This window comes from Scardinius erythrophthalmus, assembly GCF_964197995.2.
Source record: "Scardinius erythrophthalmus genome assembly, chromosome: 1".
NCBI lineage: Eukaryota > Metazoa > Chordata > Actinopteri > Cypriniformes > Leuciscidae > Scardinius > Scardinius erythrophthalmus.
In genome coordinates this window covers 17,709,752-17,725,812 of record NC_138221.1, presented here as the reverse complement: position 1 = coordinate 17,725,812, position 16,061 = coordinate 17,709,752, and the positions used below count along the sequence as shown (strand labels likewise).

The window sequence follows — 16,061 nt, the reverse complement described above, 5'->3', positions numbered from 1 at the left end:
GTCTCTCTCTGTGCCCATTTTGATGAAGTTAAATTCTCAATAAAACTGTTTTCATTGGTATATCTTACTGTTTCTGTTGTCAGTCAAACAACGGAATGAATATGAAATGGTGACTGAAACGCGACCCATTAAGACATAACCAGCTCTCCGTTCCCAGATGTTAATCTGCACAAAAATCCTGATAATCGAGCCGTCGTCTGATGAAATCAAATACACATAAGATAAAGATAATATCTGTGCTATGATTTCGGCTATGCTTGCATGTAAAATTAGAGAAGCAACATATTATCTGTGTTTAACTGAATTAAAGCACTGCGAGACGCAGAGAGAGAGAGAGAGGTGTGCGCGCGCGCATGCTGGGAAAGCACCGGCGGTACCGGTAGATTCTCAGAAACTAAATAAGGTTTGGGTGCTTTTTTGAAGGGAAACAATCGCTAAAGGGGTCTGCAATGTCGCCAAGTTGGCAACACTGTGAATCTCCATTTCTCCAACTAGGGGTTGGGCCACGGGTCAAACAGAAAATACGCGCTGCGTTAATCGTGCGTTAAAAAAATTAGTGGCGTTAATATGATTTTGCGTTAACGCGTTAATAACGAGCTAACTTTGACAGCACTAATAATAATATATATTATATATATAGGGGATGTTACGGTTATGGAGGCTCCTCCTCAAAGCCCGAGGCCCTAGGCAATCACCTGCTCTGCCTATAGCTAGCGCCGGCCCTGCTTCTGACACAACGCGTTAAAAAAGCGTCGGACATCGAACAGGTACAGATAGCCTCCGAAGATGTCTACTAGATTCAATAGTCTTTGTTAAACAAAGATACTGTTAATGTACTTACCCCCAGGCCTTCCAAGATGTTGGGGACTTTTTGTCTTCAGTAGAACAGTAAAGAAGATTTTTGGCTGAAACAATGATGTTTGGTTATTCATAAAATGCAAGTCAATGGCTACTGGCAATTTGAGTCAAATCATATCAGGCAACACAAAATTGATACCTGTGGCCCCTGACGATATATTGAGGTCTTATGAAGCAAAATGATTGGCCTGTGCAAGAAACTGAACATTATTTACAACAAAATTATCAAACCTCAGGCAAACAGGGATGTCTGATTCAGACAGTTTGTTTCAATGAACTGCTTCAAATAACTGATTCACCAGTTTATTTACGTTATCATGCAATGACAATCTAAAGGATAATCTACTCTGAGTGTAACTAAAACGAGCCAATGCACATTGGCATGCGATAATTGCATCAGCTGCACTGCATTCACGGCACACACATATAATGAGCTGCAGTCGTTTTTAACGTTATATGCCGATTTCCCCTGTGAAACGGGCCATTGCTATGCAACCTATTTGGAGGCGATTGCTCTTTAGGAGACAGTGACCGCACCGCTCCTTACCCCGGAGGAGGGCCGGGTGGAGAATCTTGTGTTCCATTTTGTTTCTCTTCCGCCACTGGTCAGCGGCACCCAAATTCTCAATAAAAGAGCAATTTCTCTCAGCCACCAAGCCTTCTCACGCACCCTCTGCCCAACCGTGGAACCAGGTAAGTGTTTCTGCTGTGCCCGACTGGGGCTAACAGGTCACTGACTCGGGCTACGTTTCTTGCACAGACTGATTGTTTTGTTTCATAAGACCTCAATATATCGTCAGGAGCCATGAGTATTCATTTTGTGTTTTGACTCTCAAAGTGACTGTAGCCTCTGACTTGCATTTCATGAATAACCAAGGACCATGGTTTCAGCTAAAAATCTTGTTTACTGCTCTACATCTCGGAAGGCCTGAGGGTAAGAAAATTAACAGCAAATTTAAATATTTGGGTGAACTATCTCTTTGAGTTCACTTGGTCATCATTTTAACAAAATTTAAGTGAGGTAAAATTCAGAGTAAAATGACAATATTGTTTCTTCAAACAATAGAAAATAATACAAGTAAATGTAATGCTGTTTGTTTATTCAACAGGGAAAAAACAAAAACTTTGGAACAACAGGAGTCGGATCAGATCAACACCAACAACAACAGGAAAAGACTAAAAAACTGGAGTATATACTTCACAGACTTAATCTGGAAGACAGGCATACCAATAAACTGAGAGCTGCAGATGTTCTTCAGATAACCAAACATTCATTAGAGTCCCATGAGTCTTGTGCTGAAGAGGAGCTGATTCAGACTTTCATACAAAAACTACTGATGATGAACTACAGAGCAAGATACATTCATGCTAAAGAGACCAGTGACTCATTTGAAGATGAGAGTGATATTTTTAAAGATTTATCTTTATCAAACCAAGGAATGAGTCAATCTGAGCGAATTCACCCAATGGATGTTCAGATGGCTGTATTGCATTGTGCCGACGGTCTCCTGAAGCAGCTGATGGTGACTAAACTGTCCCAGTGTCAGTACGCTTTGCCTCTGCTTGTTCCTGATCCATTCACACAACAGATTGAGTTTCCTCTCTGGACATTCAGACAAATCAACAAGAACTGGAAGATAAGAAACACCAACCATGAAATCATCAGTCAAACCCAACCGATCTACAAGGCAGAAACTCCAATGGTGTTTTTCTTCAGGTTTGGCTCCATGTCTTCATCCAAGTCTGAGCTGATGAACAGTCTGATCAACGAGAAACAAAACACGTTCTTCCACAGGAACTGCCCAGGCAGCAGCAGATCCAGAGTCCTGATGGATGGAGTGGTGGAGATCGCCTGGTTCTGCCCCTCTGGGAAAGACACAGATAAATTCAATGACTGTGTTGCATTCTGTAATCTACACGGTGATGCAGGAGACCATGAGAAACAGCTGCAGATCCTCTCTGAAATGGCCTCAGTCAATGTTGTTATTCTGCCAAAACTGGACAGGAATGACAGAAATGCAGCAAAGATCCAAAAGGACAGAAAGCCACTCATTTGTCTATTTACTGAGGATGAATCTGCTGTAACTAAGCTGAAGAAAGGAAAATTCAAGATTGGTCTGAAAGACAGAAATCAGTCAGAAGTATCTGAAGAACTCAGAAGAGCGATAAATGATTGTCTCTCAGAATCATCTTCCACTTTCAGACTTGAAGATGTGTCCAACCAGTCAGACATCAGAGTAGATGAGGAAGATGATGATGACTGCAGGAGAGGAAGAGAAGCAGCACAGCAGATGATGAGTTTACTGAAGAAGAAAGATTTGACAGAAATCAAAGATTCATTTCTGCCCTGTCAGGGGAAACTGTGGCATCAGTGGAGTCAGAAGAACAAAGAACTACATCGACCTCAAGGAGAAAATATAGAAATGGTAAAAAGTAGGAAAGAAACAGAGATGAAGATAATCCGTGTAAAACAGCATGAATGTGACATCGGCGATTTTATGATGCAATTCATTGAAGAAATGAACTCATATGGTGAACATGGGAAGACGTTTTTTCTCAAATGGCTCAGAATCCTCCTGGACGAACACACATCAGCTGACCTTTCTGATCTACTCCAGAAGTATGATGAAACATGGTCAGCAGTCTTAAAACTGAAAGACAGTAATAAATCTGAAGAACATAAAGCTAAACAAACAGAACTTGAGAAATTATCTGACGATCTTCAAGCTGCAACTTTTGGTTTGGAGCACATCATGAGGGAGATCGGTCAGATCTATGAATCATGTTTATTTGTGAAGGAGCAAAAGAAAGGCCTGCAGTTTGACTTCTCTTATCTCCCGAGTCTTGCAGCACAGATGATGATCTCTGGATTTCCACTGGAGCTGATGGATGGAGATGCTGCCCATGTTCCTGTGATCTGGATCTCTGCTGTTCTAGAAGAACTCATCCAGAAACTGGGACACCAGACCAGAGTCTTTGTGCTGTCAGTTTTAGGGCTTCAGAGCTCTGGGAAATCCACCATGCTGAACGCCATGTTTGGGCTCCAGTTTGCTGTCAGTGCTGGAAGATGCACCAGAGGAGCTTTCATGCAGCTGGTCAGAGTCTCAGACGAGATGAAAACACAGATGAACTTTGACTATATTCTGGTCATCGATACTGAGGGTCTTCGTGCTCTAGAACTGGCTGGAAGATCAACACAGCATCATGACAATGAATTGGCCACATTTGTTGTTGGTCTTGGAAATCTGACATTGATCAACATCTTTGGAGAAAACCCATCTGAGATGCAGGACGTTCTTCAGATTGTTATTCAGGCCTTCCTGAGGATGAAGAAGGTAAATATGTCTCCCAGCTGTGTGTTTGTGCATCAAAACATTTCAGACATCACAGCTGCAGAGAAAAACATGGAGGGAAGGAGACGACTGCAGGAGACACTGGATGAGATGACAAAACTCGCTGCTAAAAATGAAGTCTGTGATGCAGAAAGTTTCAGTGATGTCATTAGATTTGATGTTCAGAAAGATGTGAAGTATTTTGCTCAGCTCTGGGAGGGAAGCCCACCAATGGCACCACCAAACCCAAACTACTGTGAGAATATACAAGAACTAAAGAAGACTATTATGTCTCATGCCTCAAAAACACATGGAATGATGCTGATAGACCTAAAAGATCGTGTTAAAGATCTCTGGGAGGCTTTACTGAATGAACGGTTCGTCTTCAGCTTCAGAAATTCTCTGGAGATTTCAGCCTACAGGAAACTGGAGACAGAATACAGCAAGTGGTCCTGGAGTCTTCGCAGTGCCATGATGGAAACTGAGAACAAACTACACAACAACATAGACAATGAAACAATTCATGAGGTTGAGGAAACTGATCTTCAAACAGAACTGAAGAAGACAAATGAAGAAGTGAAAAAATTAATGTCAGAATTCTTTGAGAAAGACAAAGATAAAGATATACTGATTCACTGGAAAACATCATTTGAAAAAAAAATCAAAGAACTTCAGGAAAACATTGTGAGAGAAACAAAGAGGAAATTAAATGAGATTCTTCAGCAGCGAGACCTGAAGAAAAAGATTGATGCTCAGAAGATAAATCATGAAAACACTCTCTGTAAACACTTCACTGAAAAGAGCAAAAAAATTGCCTTGCAACTAAAAGACAAAACATATGATGAAGAAACACTGAAGAAAGAGTTTGATTTGTTTTGGGAACAGAGTGTGAAGAAGATCATCACAGACAATCCTCCAATCAAAGACATTGATGTAATGAGAGATGTGAGAAAGATCCTAAGTGACATCTGTGAAAGTGCACCTGTAGACCACTGGGGGGAGAGCAGGGATATTTTCTCTGTACACAATTATTCTGATTATGTAAAGGTAAAGAAATCCAGTGGAAATGGTGTCTTTACAAATACCATTAGATCATTTCAAGGGATGTCTAAAGAAGATAAAGCCCAAATAAGATCATTAGTCACAGATGTTGCTGAGCAAACAGACAAAGAGATTCAGTCATTTAACATTTCAAAGATGGGCTACAACATCAGTTACATTCAACAACTCACAGGTTACATCAAGGCAAGAGTGACAGAACATCAGGAAGGATCAGTGAAATATGAGTTCAAGAATGAATTCTTCATGGATTTGGTTTATTGCATCTGTAAGAGATCAGAGGAGATGATCACTGATCAACACAGACTGTTCAGAGAAGCCAATGATCCAGTAATATATGTTGAGAAGAAGAGAGAAGAGTACTATAGTATTTTCCAGAAATACTGTCATGAAGCAAAATCAGCTGCCATTTTTGGTGAGATCATCTGTCAGAAACTGAAAGATCCCATTGAGCAGAGCATCTACAAGAAGACTGCCAAAGAGCTGAGAGATGAAATGAGAGCAAACTGTGAATCACTGAATGGAAACAGATCAAATCTGGAGAAACACATCCTGAAGACAATGGCAGAAGAGGGGGATTTTAACAAATACATGAACTACATTCATAATCCCAGAGATCACTTCAAGGGTTTCATCAGACGTGAAGTCAGTCGGTACATCACTGATAAGTTCAGTGTCAGTGTTTTACCCAAGATGAAGGAGAACATTAAACTCCTGCAGCAGAAGATCATGGAAGCAGCACATGAATCTACTGAACATGTTCAAGAGAACAGAGATGTTGGTTTGTGGTTGAAGAGTTTCACACAGAAGCTCTCAGATGAGCTGATCTTCTCTGAAAAAGACCTCAGTGGAGTGGAAAATGATGATGTTGATGATTTCAACCTCCTAGAAGAGGTGATAAGACACAAACTTCCTGCTATAATAGCTGACATCAGCAGTAGATTCAACACAGAGACATTTCCAATAAAGCTGGACAATGAATTCAGGCCAGATGAGCTTCTGGTTGATCACTTCTGTCAGTGCTGTTGGGTTCAGTGTCCGTTCTGTAATGCCATCTGTACCAACACCATAGAAAACCATGATGGAGATCACAATGTCCCTTTCCACAGACCGAGAGCAGTAACGGGTTCGATTTTCAGGGATACAACAAACTTGTGTGTTTGGATCTGCACATCATTAGTAGCAAGCAACAATATTGGTTTTTATCCCAATAATTCAGATGATTCAGTCCTATATAGAGATTACAGAACAGTTTATGCAGACTGGAGCATCAGCCCTGATCTCTCTGAACTGCCCTACTGGAAGTGGTTTGTGTACAGATTTAAGAAAGATCTGGAAAAACACTACAGTAAAACATTTGAGGGGAGTGGTGAGATTCCAGATGAATGGAGCAAATACTCAAAACCTGAAGCTATCGAGAGTTTAGATAAATACATGTAATGAAGCAGAAAAGGAAAATACTATTGTCTCTTCTCAGATTTATTAAGAAATAAGTTTCTCTGACATTCATCAGTGAGAATCTGAGCTCATCTACACCTCAGAAGATCAGAGCTTCATCAAATACACCAGAAGAGAGTTAAAGACGAAATTCAGTTCCTAATACATTATCTGAACTACAAAACAACATATTTCTGAACATATGCCTAAATGATAAAGCTCAAAAGTCAATCAATTTATTCATTCAGAGTGAAGCGATTCATGTAACTTTTATAGAAAAGACAGTATTTCACTAGTTTCTGGCAGTTGGCGTCAGATCTGCACTCCAAGACTCACTGTCTTCAGTGACCTTTGAACTTCCGCTTCTGTGAACACATGCTTCAAAACAGAAATAGAGTGCAATTACAGTGGACTGTACTAATGTTAAAACTAGGTTTATTCTTGCACCCGAAATCCATCAGCCCACGACGATACAGACCTGCGACACGAGGACAGGCTCCCTCTCTGAAAAGACTTTGAGCGTTCACCCCATTAACAAGCCAAACTCTCAAGCTGTCTTTCCTCTCACATTGTAGCATCTCAATGGAGGAGGGATATATGGACTTACTGAATAACTCATGAGAGTAGTTTATATAGGGGCGCATGCGTCTCTGATTTATGGCCTTATATGACCATTTATGACCTTTTATGACCAGGTGTGTGTTTGTGACCTTTTGAGCTTCCGTTTCCGGAGTGTTTGTGTGTTTATGACCCCAATCTGTTCTGTGATAAGGAAAGTTAATGTTTTTTTTTTTGTTTGTTTTTTCAGGTTTTCTTTTTATTGTTGAGAAAAAAAAGATGATTCAGAGTGTAAATAGTTGAAACGAGAGTAATAGAGTGTGAAGAAAAAAGTTTTAAGTTAATTTCCAGTGAAATCCAGGGGAAGAAACATATTTTCATACTTTTATTTCGAGGAACTCTGGTGAGTGTTTTGTTACTCTGTTGTTGGTCTGTAATCAGTAAATGTGTTTAATTAATGATTTACAGTAAGAAATATGATTGATAACTAACTGATGATGAGTGAATATTGAAATATGCATGTTGTGACGAAGAGATAAAGGATAGTTTTGTCATTAAACCAATCGGAGTTGAATCCAATGTGATGTTAAAATCAACTGCGTCACATGTAATTAATGTGCATTGGTTCGTGTAAACAGAGACATTTGATGACAGTTTGATATTGTTAACTAACTCTGGGGATATATTGTTGTAAAAGAATCAGAGAATGATTTGATGAATATGTGTGTATGACATTCAGTAGTTTCATTTAGTGTTTGAGTCATACAATAACAATATGTCAGACATTGCTCTGTTTAATGTTGATTTAGTGGGTATATTCTCCCAGGAATTTCTTTGTAAAACAAGTAAATGAGTTAATATGCAGTTAAAGAAAGAAAAGCGAAAGATCTTAAATTCCATGTGATTTATATCTGTTGTCAATTCAGATGAAGTGAATGTGAATGAGTGACAAGTTCTCTGCATTATGCAGGTTTTTTTCTTTTCTTCTTCTTGTTTCCTGTTGATGTGTTCTTCTTGAGTTGACTGTGGACGAGTGAACGGCGAGCTAACAGTTGATGTCACAACATGTCTTTCTCTGGAGCGAGCGAGTATCCTTAACCTTGAGTGAAACGTGATAGTATACCTTTTTAAAAAGGATACCTTTTTCTGTCACGTGACTACTTATGCTTCTATTTTTTTCTACTTCAATACTTATTTCCTGAAAGGATAAGACTTTATTAAAACATCACAAGTGAAGCTAACACACTGGCAGAACGCTGTGTCCTGTTGCAGGACACATTGAGACCGATAAGAGTTTTACAACCCCAAAAAGGAATTTGCAGAGGGCTGTGATACTCACTTAATTCTTACTGAGGATTTTAAATAAACCACATGTTACTCCTATATATTCTATATATAACCACTTGAGAAATATATATAAACATGTATCTAATTTTCTCATCTAATGATTTTCCTTCTATGTGGTTTGGCCTTTGTATTCTTGTAAACTTTTGGGATTAATGTTTCAGACTTTGTTGCATATACACTGAAAAAAAAAATTCATTGGATTTACTCAATTTAATTATGGACACTGTTTCCACATAATTTGTTTGGGTTCACAGTATCCTACACATTCACATCGTTTCTGTACTATAGTTTTGTGTTAATCACATGTATTTTAATGAAGTAATGTGTACATGCTCTGTTTAAGTAACATAATTCAGTCATGTTAGCTGAATATTATTCTTTTTAGATACATGCCTGGATCATGTTAATTCTACACAATCTAATCAAGTTATCTTTACATATTTTTTTTGTTACATTTTTAATGGTTTATATTGTTACTTAAATGTGTTTTTGTACTAAACCTTTGTACTGTCCTTTTATACTAAACCTTGTACTAAACTTTTGTACTGTCCCCTTTCAAAAAAAAAAAATGAAATGAAAAAAGAAATAAACAATAAAAAAGCATTCATTTAAGCCATTTATTTCATTTATTGAACATTCATTCACTTAACAATTATGCATGTAAAAACGTACAAAAAGTACTGAATCTGATGTATGCAGTCTCTATTTTCTTGCTAGACATATAATCTCATTCTCATCAGATTCATATCATAGATAGATAAGATCATAAGCAATATAACCTCTCATATTTCTGTGAAAACTGAATTTAGAATTTTGCACAATTCAAAGAGATCTTTGTTCTCTCCGACTCTCTTCAACACATTTAATGTGCAGACCTTGTGTAATGTGTTCATTAAACATCAAAACGTCAGTCCAGCACTGAACAAAAAAATGTTCAACATCTTGAAATGACTATGAAATAACATCTTTTTAGAATCTCTTTGGTGATTAAATATCAACATGACAAACTAGTATGTAAAAAAAAAAAACATACTGTTCTATGCAATATGCATACATGCCCATTTTAGATCGAAGACGTGAACTCTTCATAAGAAATGTTTTAACAAGATCATGAACATGAGTTATATCTAATACCTGCATTCATGAAACTGCGTCTTTATAAACAAATAGAACATTGAAGCACAAATAATTTGATTTCATGAAATAAAATAAAAAACTGTCCTCTGACTCCTCTGCACAACTTGAATGTGATGAACTTGTGCTGAATATGTAGATTAGAAGAAACCTCAAAACTGTAAGTGCCTAAGAAAAGGCAGTACTCAGAACTGTTAGTTCATGCATCCTGCGAAAAAGCAGTACATCTCACAGGTGAAGTCTGGATTTGAAGTTTTGGGCCTTGATAGAGAGCTCACCCCCATCCAACTCCATGATGATTTTTTGCAAAATCTCAAAAGTGTAGGGCAACGTTGCGGGGTACTTCAGGTTAAGAGAATAAATGAGACCAAACAACATTGCAGTTGCAAAAGCCACATTCTCAAGGTCCTGAAGCACAATCACACCCTCAAGGACAATTCCCACATCTCAGGGTTCATTCTCAGCAATGTGCTTTATCACAAAGATCCCCATGGTGGTCTTCTCAATGGCACTGTGAAACAGATCCTCATCTGTGTCCTAAAGAAAGTATTAAAAGATTAGATGGGTATATAATTAAAACACTAACACGAACCACAAGGGGTAGCTTTTAGAGTTTTTACTGAGCAAGTGCATTTTTAATAATTTGCAGCACATAAACTAATCTAATACAGATGGTTTCCAAGCAGTGATTACAGTGATAACAGGAAATTAATGCAACAAAGATTGTTTTATCTGTACGGCATGCACATGTGTATTACGTGTTTAGTCTATAGGCATGCACGTTTGAATGCGTATATGGACAGGCGCGTAGTCTTTCTTTACAAAGTGACAATGCCAATTAATTGTCTAGTATGCATAATACAGTATTTTTAGTCGTTTTCACTGATCCGTGTAGATTAGCGTTGCTACCCGTCCCGGTTTTCCAGGGATTGTTCTCTTTTTTGAGCGACAGTCCCGTTTTTTTGTAAAAATGTACTTCTAAAGTAGAATTTCCTGGTTTCAAATTAAACTGTTTCCTTCTAAGTTACTGTTTTCTTCATGGTTGTGTACATCCAATCCTGTGTACGTAAACGGGTAAAACAGTGGATTGGCCAATGCCAGGCACACTGTTAGACTTTTCTGTAATTTCTACAGTTATTTACTTTAAATCCCCCAGTATTATACTGCTATTTCTCTTTACAGTAAATAACTGTGATTCCCATTGCATCATGGGAATTTTCTGTGACGTCTAACACCACATACAGAGACTTACTGTATTTTTTAAATTTGCTGTATACTACTGTATTTAACGTAACTGCCTCTCTGGCTGGCACCATTCCATCGTGCTTTTTATTTCCTAATTTTTGCCTTACACTGCGTCTGCGTGTCTACAACGCTATAATAGCCAGAGGCCGTCTATATTGGACACATTGAAGCGACCGGACCTTTAAATGCAAACCTGTTTGTCCCTTGTCAGAAATAGCGCGAGCGCTTGGACTCGTATCGGACTACGTCAGAAATATAACGGCCGCGGTGCATCACTTCACTGTCTGGGATTTGTCGTGTCGCGTCAGAGCATCCAGTGTAGGTAATATCACTGGGGTCTGTCTTTTGTTGGATCGCGACGTTCGTGTCTGGCCCGGGGAAGAGACGGAATTCACTTCACAGAGAGAGAGAGAGAGAGATCAGCAAACAAGGTTAAAAAAAAAAAAAAAAAAAAAAAAAACCTTCTGTGTGTGTTGACAGGATTGTGCCCAGTTTAACCTATGTTATAACGTTAACGTTAGCCTAACGTTACTCATCTTCAACATGGCGGTAACGAACTTTACCATGGTAAACTGAGCTAACGTTTCATTTTACACACTTTGTTAGATTGAATTGTCGAGTTAAAATATGCCAACGAGCAACGCGTTTACATAAACAATAAATGTAAATAAACTAATGTGAAATTCTGTTTATAGCCTGTTGGCCTACTGATGAGAACCGTTATAGTTTTAGCATTATTTTTCAAACTATACCATATTATATTTTTTTTTAATGGAATTTAATATTTACTTCCATTTTTGTGTTTAAGGCAACTGCAACAAAGCGCCAATTTCGCGCCAGTGACTTCTAGCAAGATTCCAGAGGTAAGCAGCCCATTTGTGATATATTTTGAGATAAGTTTGCAGAAATGATTAGCATATGCTATGTGAAAATTGCTTTTGAGCCACTGGTGCAGACTAGGTAGGTTACAATATCTTATAAAATCTCTATAAACTTTATATCAAATAAGTGACCTTTGCATTATGTCTAACTTTATTACACAGCAAATTAACCAATCAGAAGATGGACCATTGTCTTTGTTCAGTCTCACCAGATTAAATGTATCCAGGTAAACATTGCAGTAAAACTCTCACTAATTCATTCATAGCAAATCTAGCATTCTAAACAACTTAAGTTTATATTTTTGCATATTTTATTAGCCAGAAGACTCTACCATTGCAGTCCCACCTGACTAGGAAGGTCCTAATATCAGCGCACAGGTGGGTTAACTACTGTAGGAAGGAGAACGATCATCACACAGTGATTTCTTGCATGTATCTTACTGTGTATTTGTCTCAAACAGGTACTCCTTCACTGCAGACAAGCTGAAATGGGCTAAAATCATCGATTTCAGTCGTTTTTTCTATGGATCTCAGCATTTTTGGACAGAATTTAGGATTATTTAGGAAGTATTAAAATTGAATCTGGCATAATTTAATTTAGTTCTTTTGTATGCTATTTATTGATAAAAGCTGTTTACAAATATATATTCTTAAGTTTTTGTGAAAATAATAATAAAAATTAACAAAAAAGGAGGTTAAAAATAATGTGACACTAATTCTCTCTCTCTCTCTCTCTCTCTCTCATAGTTTTGGAACCGGGATCTCCTCTGAAGGACTGAATACATTTGTGTTTGTGGGCATGCATGCAGACCAGGGAACACTCTGATGTTGTCAATCAAGTTCTGAACAGGAACCAATCTTTGGAGAAGTTCATTTATTCACAAAGGTGGACAAAAACATTGTGTTGGCTTTTTAAAGATTATTTTGATGATGATTTTTACTTCTATGCAGTAGAAAAGATGGAGTAGACAGTCAGACATTGATAATAATAAGAAATGTTTCTTGAGCATCAAAGAGACTTCTTTCAAATACATTAAGACACTTAAATACTTCTTTTGGCCACCAGTGTACATGAATCCAACACATTTTTGGAAATAAGTGAAATTATTTTTAAGGTGGGGTTATGTGTCTTGTATTGTGAAAAGAACTGTGTTTTGTCCTGTTTTGGACATTCCCTTTTTGAATGCTTAAAAATGTATTTATATTCTGCAGTTTTATGAATGTAATGGTTGATATTTCATTATAATACTTGTATAAGCTAAACAACCAATGACTCTACATTCATTTAGTCAAATGCTAATGTTTTGTTTATGGTTTTATGTATGTTTTCAAAAATGTTTGCAGTGAAGGACAGCACATAATGTGTTAATTTAACACGTTTACACATCTTTGTGCTAACCTCTCTGACATATTTACTTTGTTAAAATCATTAACACAATGAATGAGTTAAAATTAACACAAAAAATGTTGTCTCTAAACTCACCCATTAATGTGTAAAAATTTCACACATCATTTCCAGCATTGGCATGTTTATTTTGTGATATATACGAAATGTTTTAAATAAAAAAATGGTATTTTGTGATAACTTTGTCTAATTGGTTTGTATGAAAGTAGTACTTATGTAGGATAAAAAATAAAATTAATCATATATCAAAATTATCAAATCTAATTTAATACAAATAAAAATAATTACAGTAGTGTACTGATTAGCTTCGTTTTTACAGTAATGCACTGTATTTACACAAAACTGAAATACGGTTTGGTACTGTAACTCTTAATTACAGTAACTTACTGGCAACAGTGTTGAGTGAAAATGAGCATTTCACCCCCCCTTTAAATATGAAGGAAAAACAGCGCTGGAAAATCATGCAAAAACAAAGAAGCACCAGAGTTTTGCATTAAGCAAACGCAAAAATCTAGCCAAAAAACATTTTTTTTTCATGATTATCTGCATCTCCTGCACTGCATCAAGCCACTCTCTGCAACATAATGCATGGCTCTTAAGCCTTGTTTATACTTTAGCCTCGCTCCGCACCTCGAGTCTCCGCTGACTGCACGCGCACCTCCCCAGACAGACAAAGCATTTATACTTGACACGTTCAAGTGACAGTTCCCTCAACTGACCCGAGTTTCTTTCACGCTGGCCCCGGGCAATCGGGCAGTCGTTATTGTCGAGCCCTAGCTGTATCGTTTTTTTTTTTTTTTCCAGTTTTGACTTATATTTCATGATATATTTCAGCTGTGTAATAAGTGTTATGACTTATCCCTTAAATGTTTGTCTTGTTTGAATGTCTTAGGTCGAAGCCGCTTGCCTGTTAAAACTAGAACAAACAAGTTCAGTCTATGCAGCTATAATCAGCAGCAAAGATCTGGAAAACCTATTCTACGTCTTCTGGAGAGAAGATCTCGAAGTCATCTAGTCCCCTTGATTGCGCATCATGTGAGGTCTGGGTCATCAATTATTAGTGACGAGTAGGGGTGGGGGAAAAAATCGATTCTTCGATGCATCGCGATGCGGACGTGGACGATTCTGAATCGATTCACAAATGTCAAAAAATCGATTTTCTAAAAAAATATATATATTTTTTTTTTTCTAATAACGTAATATTGACGGAACGCAAAAGGCGGAACTATAAGCGGACGTGCAGTGCGCGGACAGTCTGTGGCGTGCACATAACAGAGTCGCGCAGACTCATGATGGCTGAGCGCCAAATTCGAACGGCACCTTCTTCGTTAAAAGCTAACGTATGTAAAATTGTCAATTTCATTGTTACCTATTTAGTATTTTTGTATGAGAGCTGCTTTCTGTATTGTTTAGTTTTCACATCAGTACACTGTGTAAACCGATCTGTTATACGTACGTTATACTGCAATATGTGCAATTTCAGTCACAAAAAGTTACATTTTGACTGTGCTCTCTGCAGATGTTCATTCACTTTTTTTGTATAAGCTGTTTTTGTTTGTAGTATACAGCAAACATTTCAAGTCATAACTCTTTATTATTTAGTTGTGTATAAGAGTGGCTTTGTATGTTACTAATTGAAGCTACAGTAAGTTGTTCAAAAATGTTCATTTTGTCTTCTTAATGATTAAATTGGACAATTCTCTTCTAGAAAGACAAGGTGTTCAGGTGGAGAAAAACCTTTTTCTTTACCTTGACATGTTTCGACTGCAACCTGCAGTCTTCCTCCACCTGAACACCTTGTCTTTCTGGAAGAAAATTGTCCAATTTCTACAGTATGTGGGTTCTGATCTACTTCCTAAAGGAAATAAGCCTTTCATTTATTTGTTATTGTTTAGTTCAACTTGATGAGTCACAACACAATGTGATGTATTCATTTCTGTGTTCTACAGAACATAAGCTACATACAAATAATTCTGAAGTTATAACTACACGACACAGAAAGTGCTTTGAGTTGTTGTTACTCAATAAAAGAGTTAAGTAATTCAGCAGCTTACTTTTTTTTAATACTGCAATCACTTTGTAGTGTATTTTCGTTTACTGTTGTGAAATGGAAAATCAATAATCGCTAATCGAGAATCGTTAATAATCGAAAATCGACTGTAATCGAATCGGGACTTCAATAATCGTAATCGAATCGAATCGGGAAATCAGACAGATTAACCACCCCTAGTGACGGGTGGCGTGCCTATCGCATACTCCCTGCACTAGGGTACAGCCATCACACTGTCTACCACAGCAGGTGGTATGTAGATCCCCACACTGGTGCCCATACCCAGCAGTACAAAAAGTACAGAAAAGTACAAGTGTTCATATTCAGTCACTGTAACCAGTGTAAGGGCACTGAGATGAAATTTATCGAATGTTTGGGACTACTTTGTGACACTGTTTGAAATGAATTTTCACTCAGCCATGAAATTGAAACAAGAAAACCTTCTTACTACACCAAAATATTTTGCTTATTTTCTTCATTTTGTTGCTTTTTGTTAGTTTTGTTGCTTATTTTGTTGACGTTTATTCATTTTGTTGCGTATTTTTTATTTAGATTTACTTTCTTGCTTATTTTGTTGTTGGTTTTCGTTCATTTTTTGCTTTTTATTATAAGTTTATTTTTCATTTCATGTCAAGTGTACAGTTGTAGTTTTATTTGTTGCATCGTGAAATAAATATTTATATGTTCTGTATCACTGTGTTGTGTTTTTTTCCTTTTTCTGTTTAGAAGATAACCGAGCATTTAAATCTCCTTTA

The 16,061-nt window shown here is 37.4% G+C and overlaps 1 protein-coding gene across 1 annotated transcript; it reads left to right on the top strand.

Moving 5' to 3' along the window:
- Window positions 1–1,037: 1,037 nt before the first annotated feature.
- Window positions 1,038–6,689, top strand: LOC308695181 (interferon-induced very large GTPase 1-like; the record flags this gene model as incomplete). The annotated part of the gene is made up of 2 exons (XM_081373204.1): window positions 1,038–1,094; window positions 1,968–6,689. The coding sequence occupies 2 exons, from the start codon at window positions 1,038–1,040 to the stop codon at window positions 6,687–6,689; spliced, it is 4,779 nt and encodes a 1,592-aa protein (XP_081229330.1).
- Between the last annotated feature and the right edge of the window lie 9,372 nt (window positions 6,690–16,061).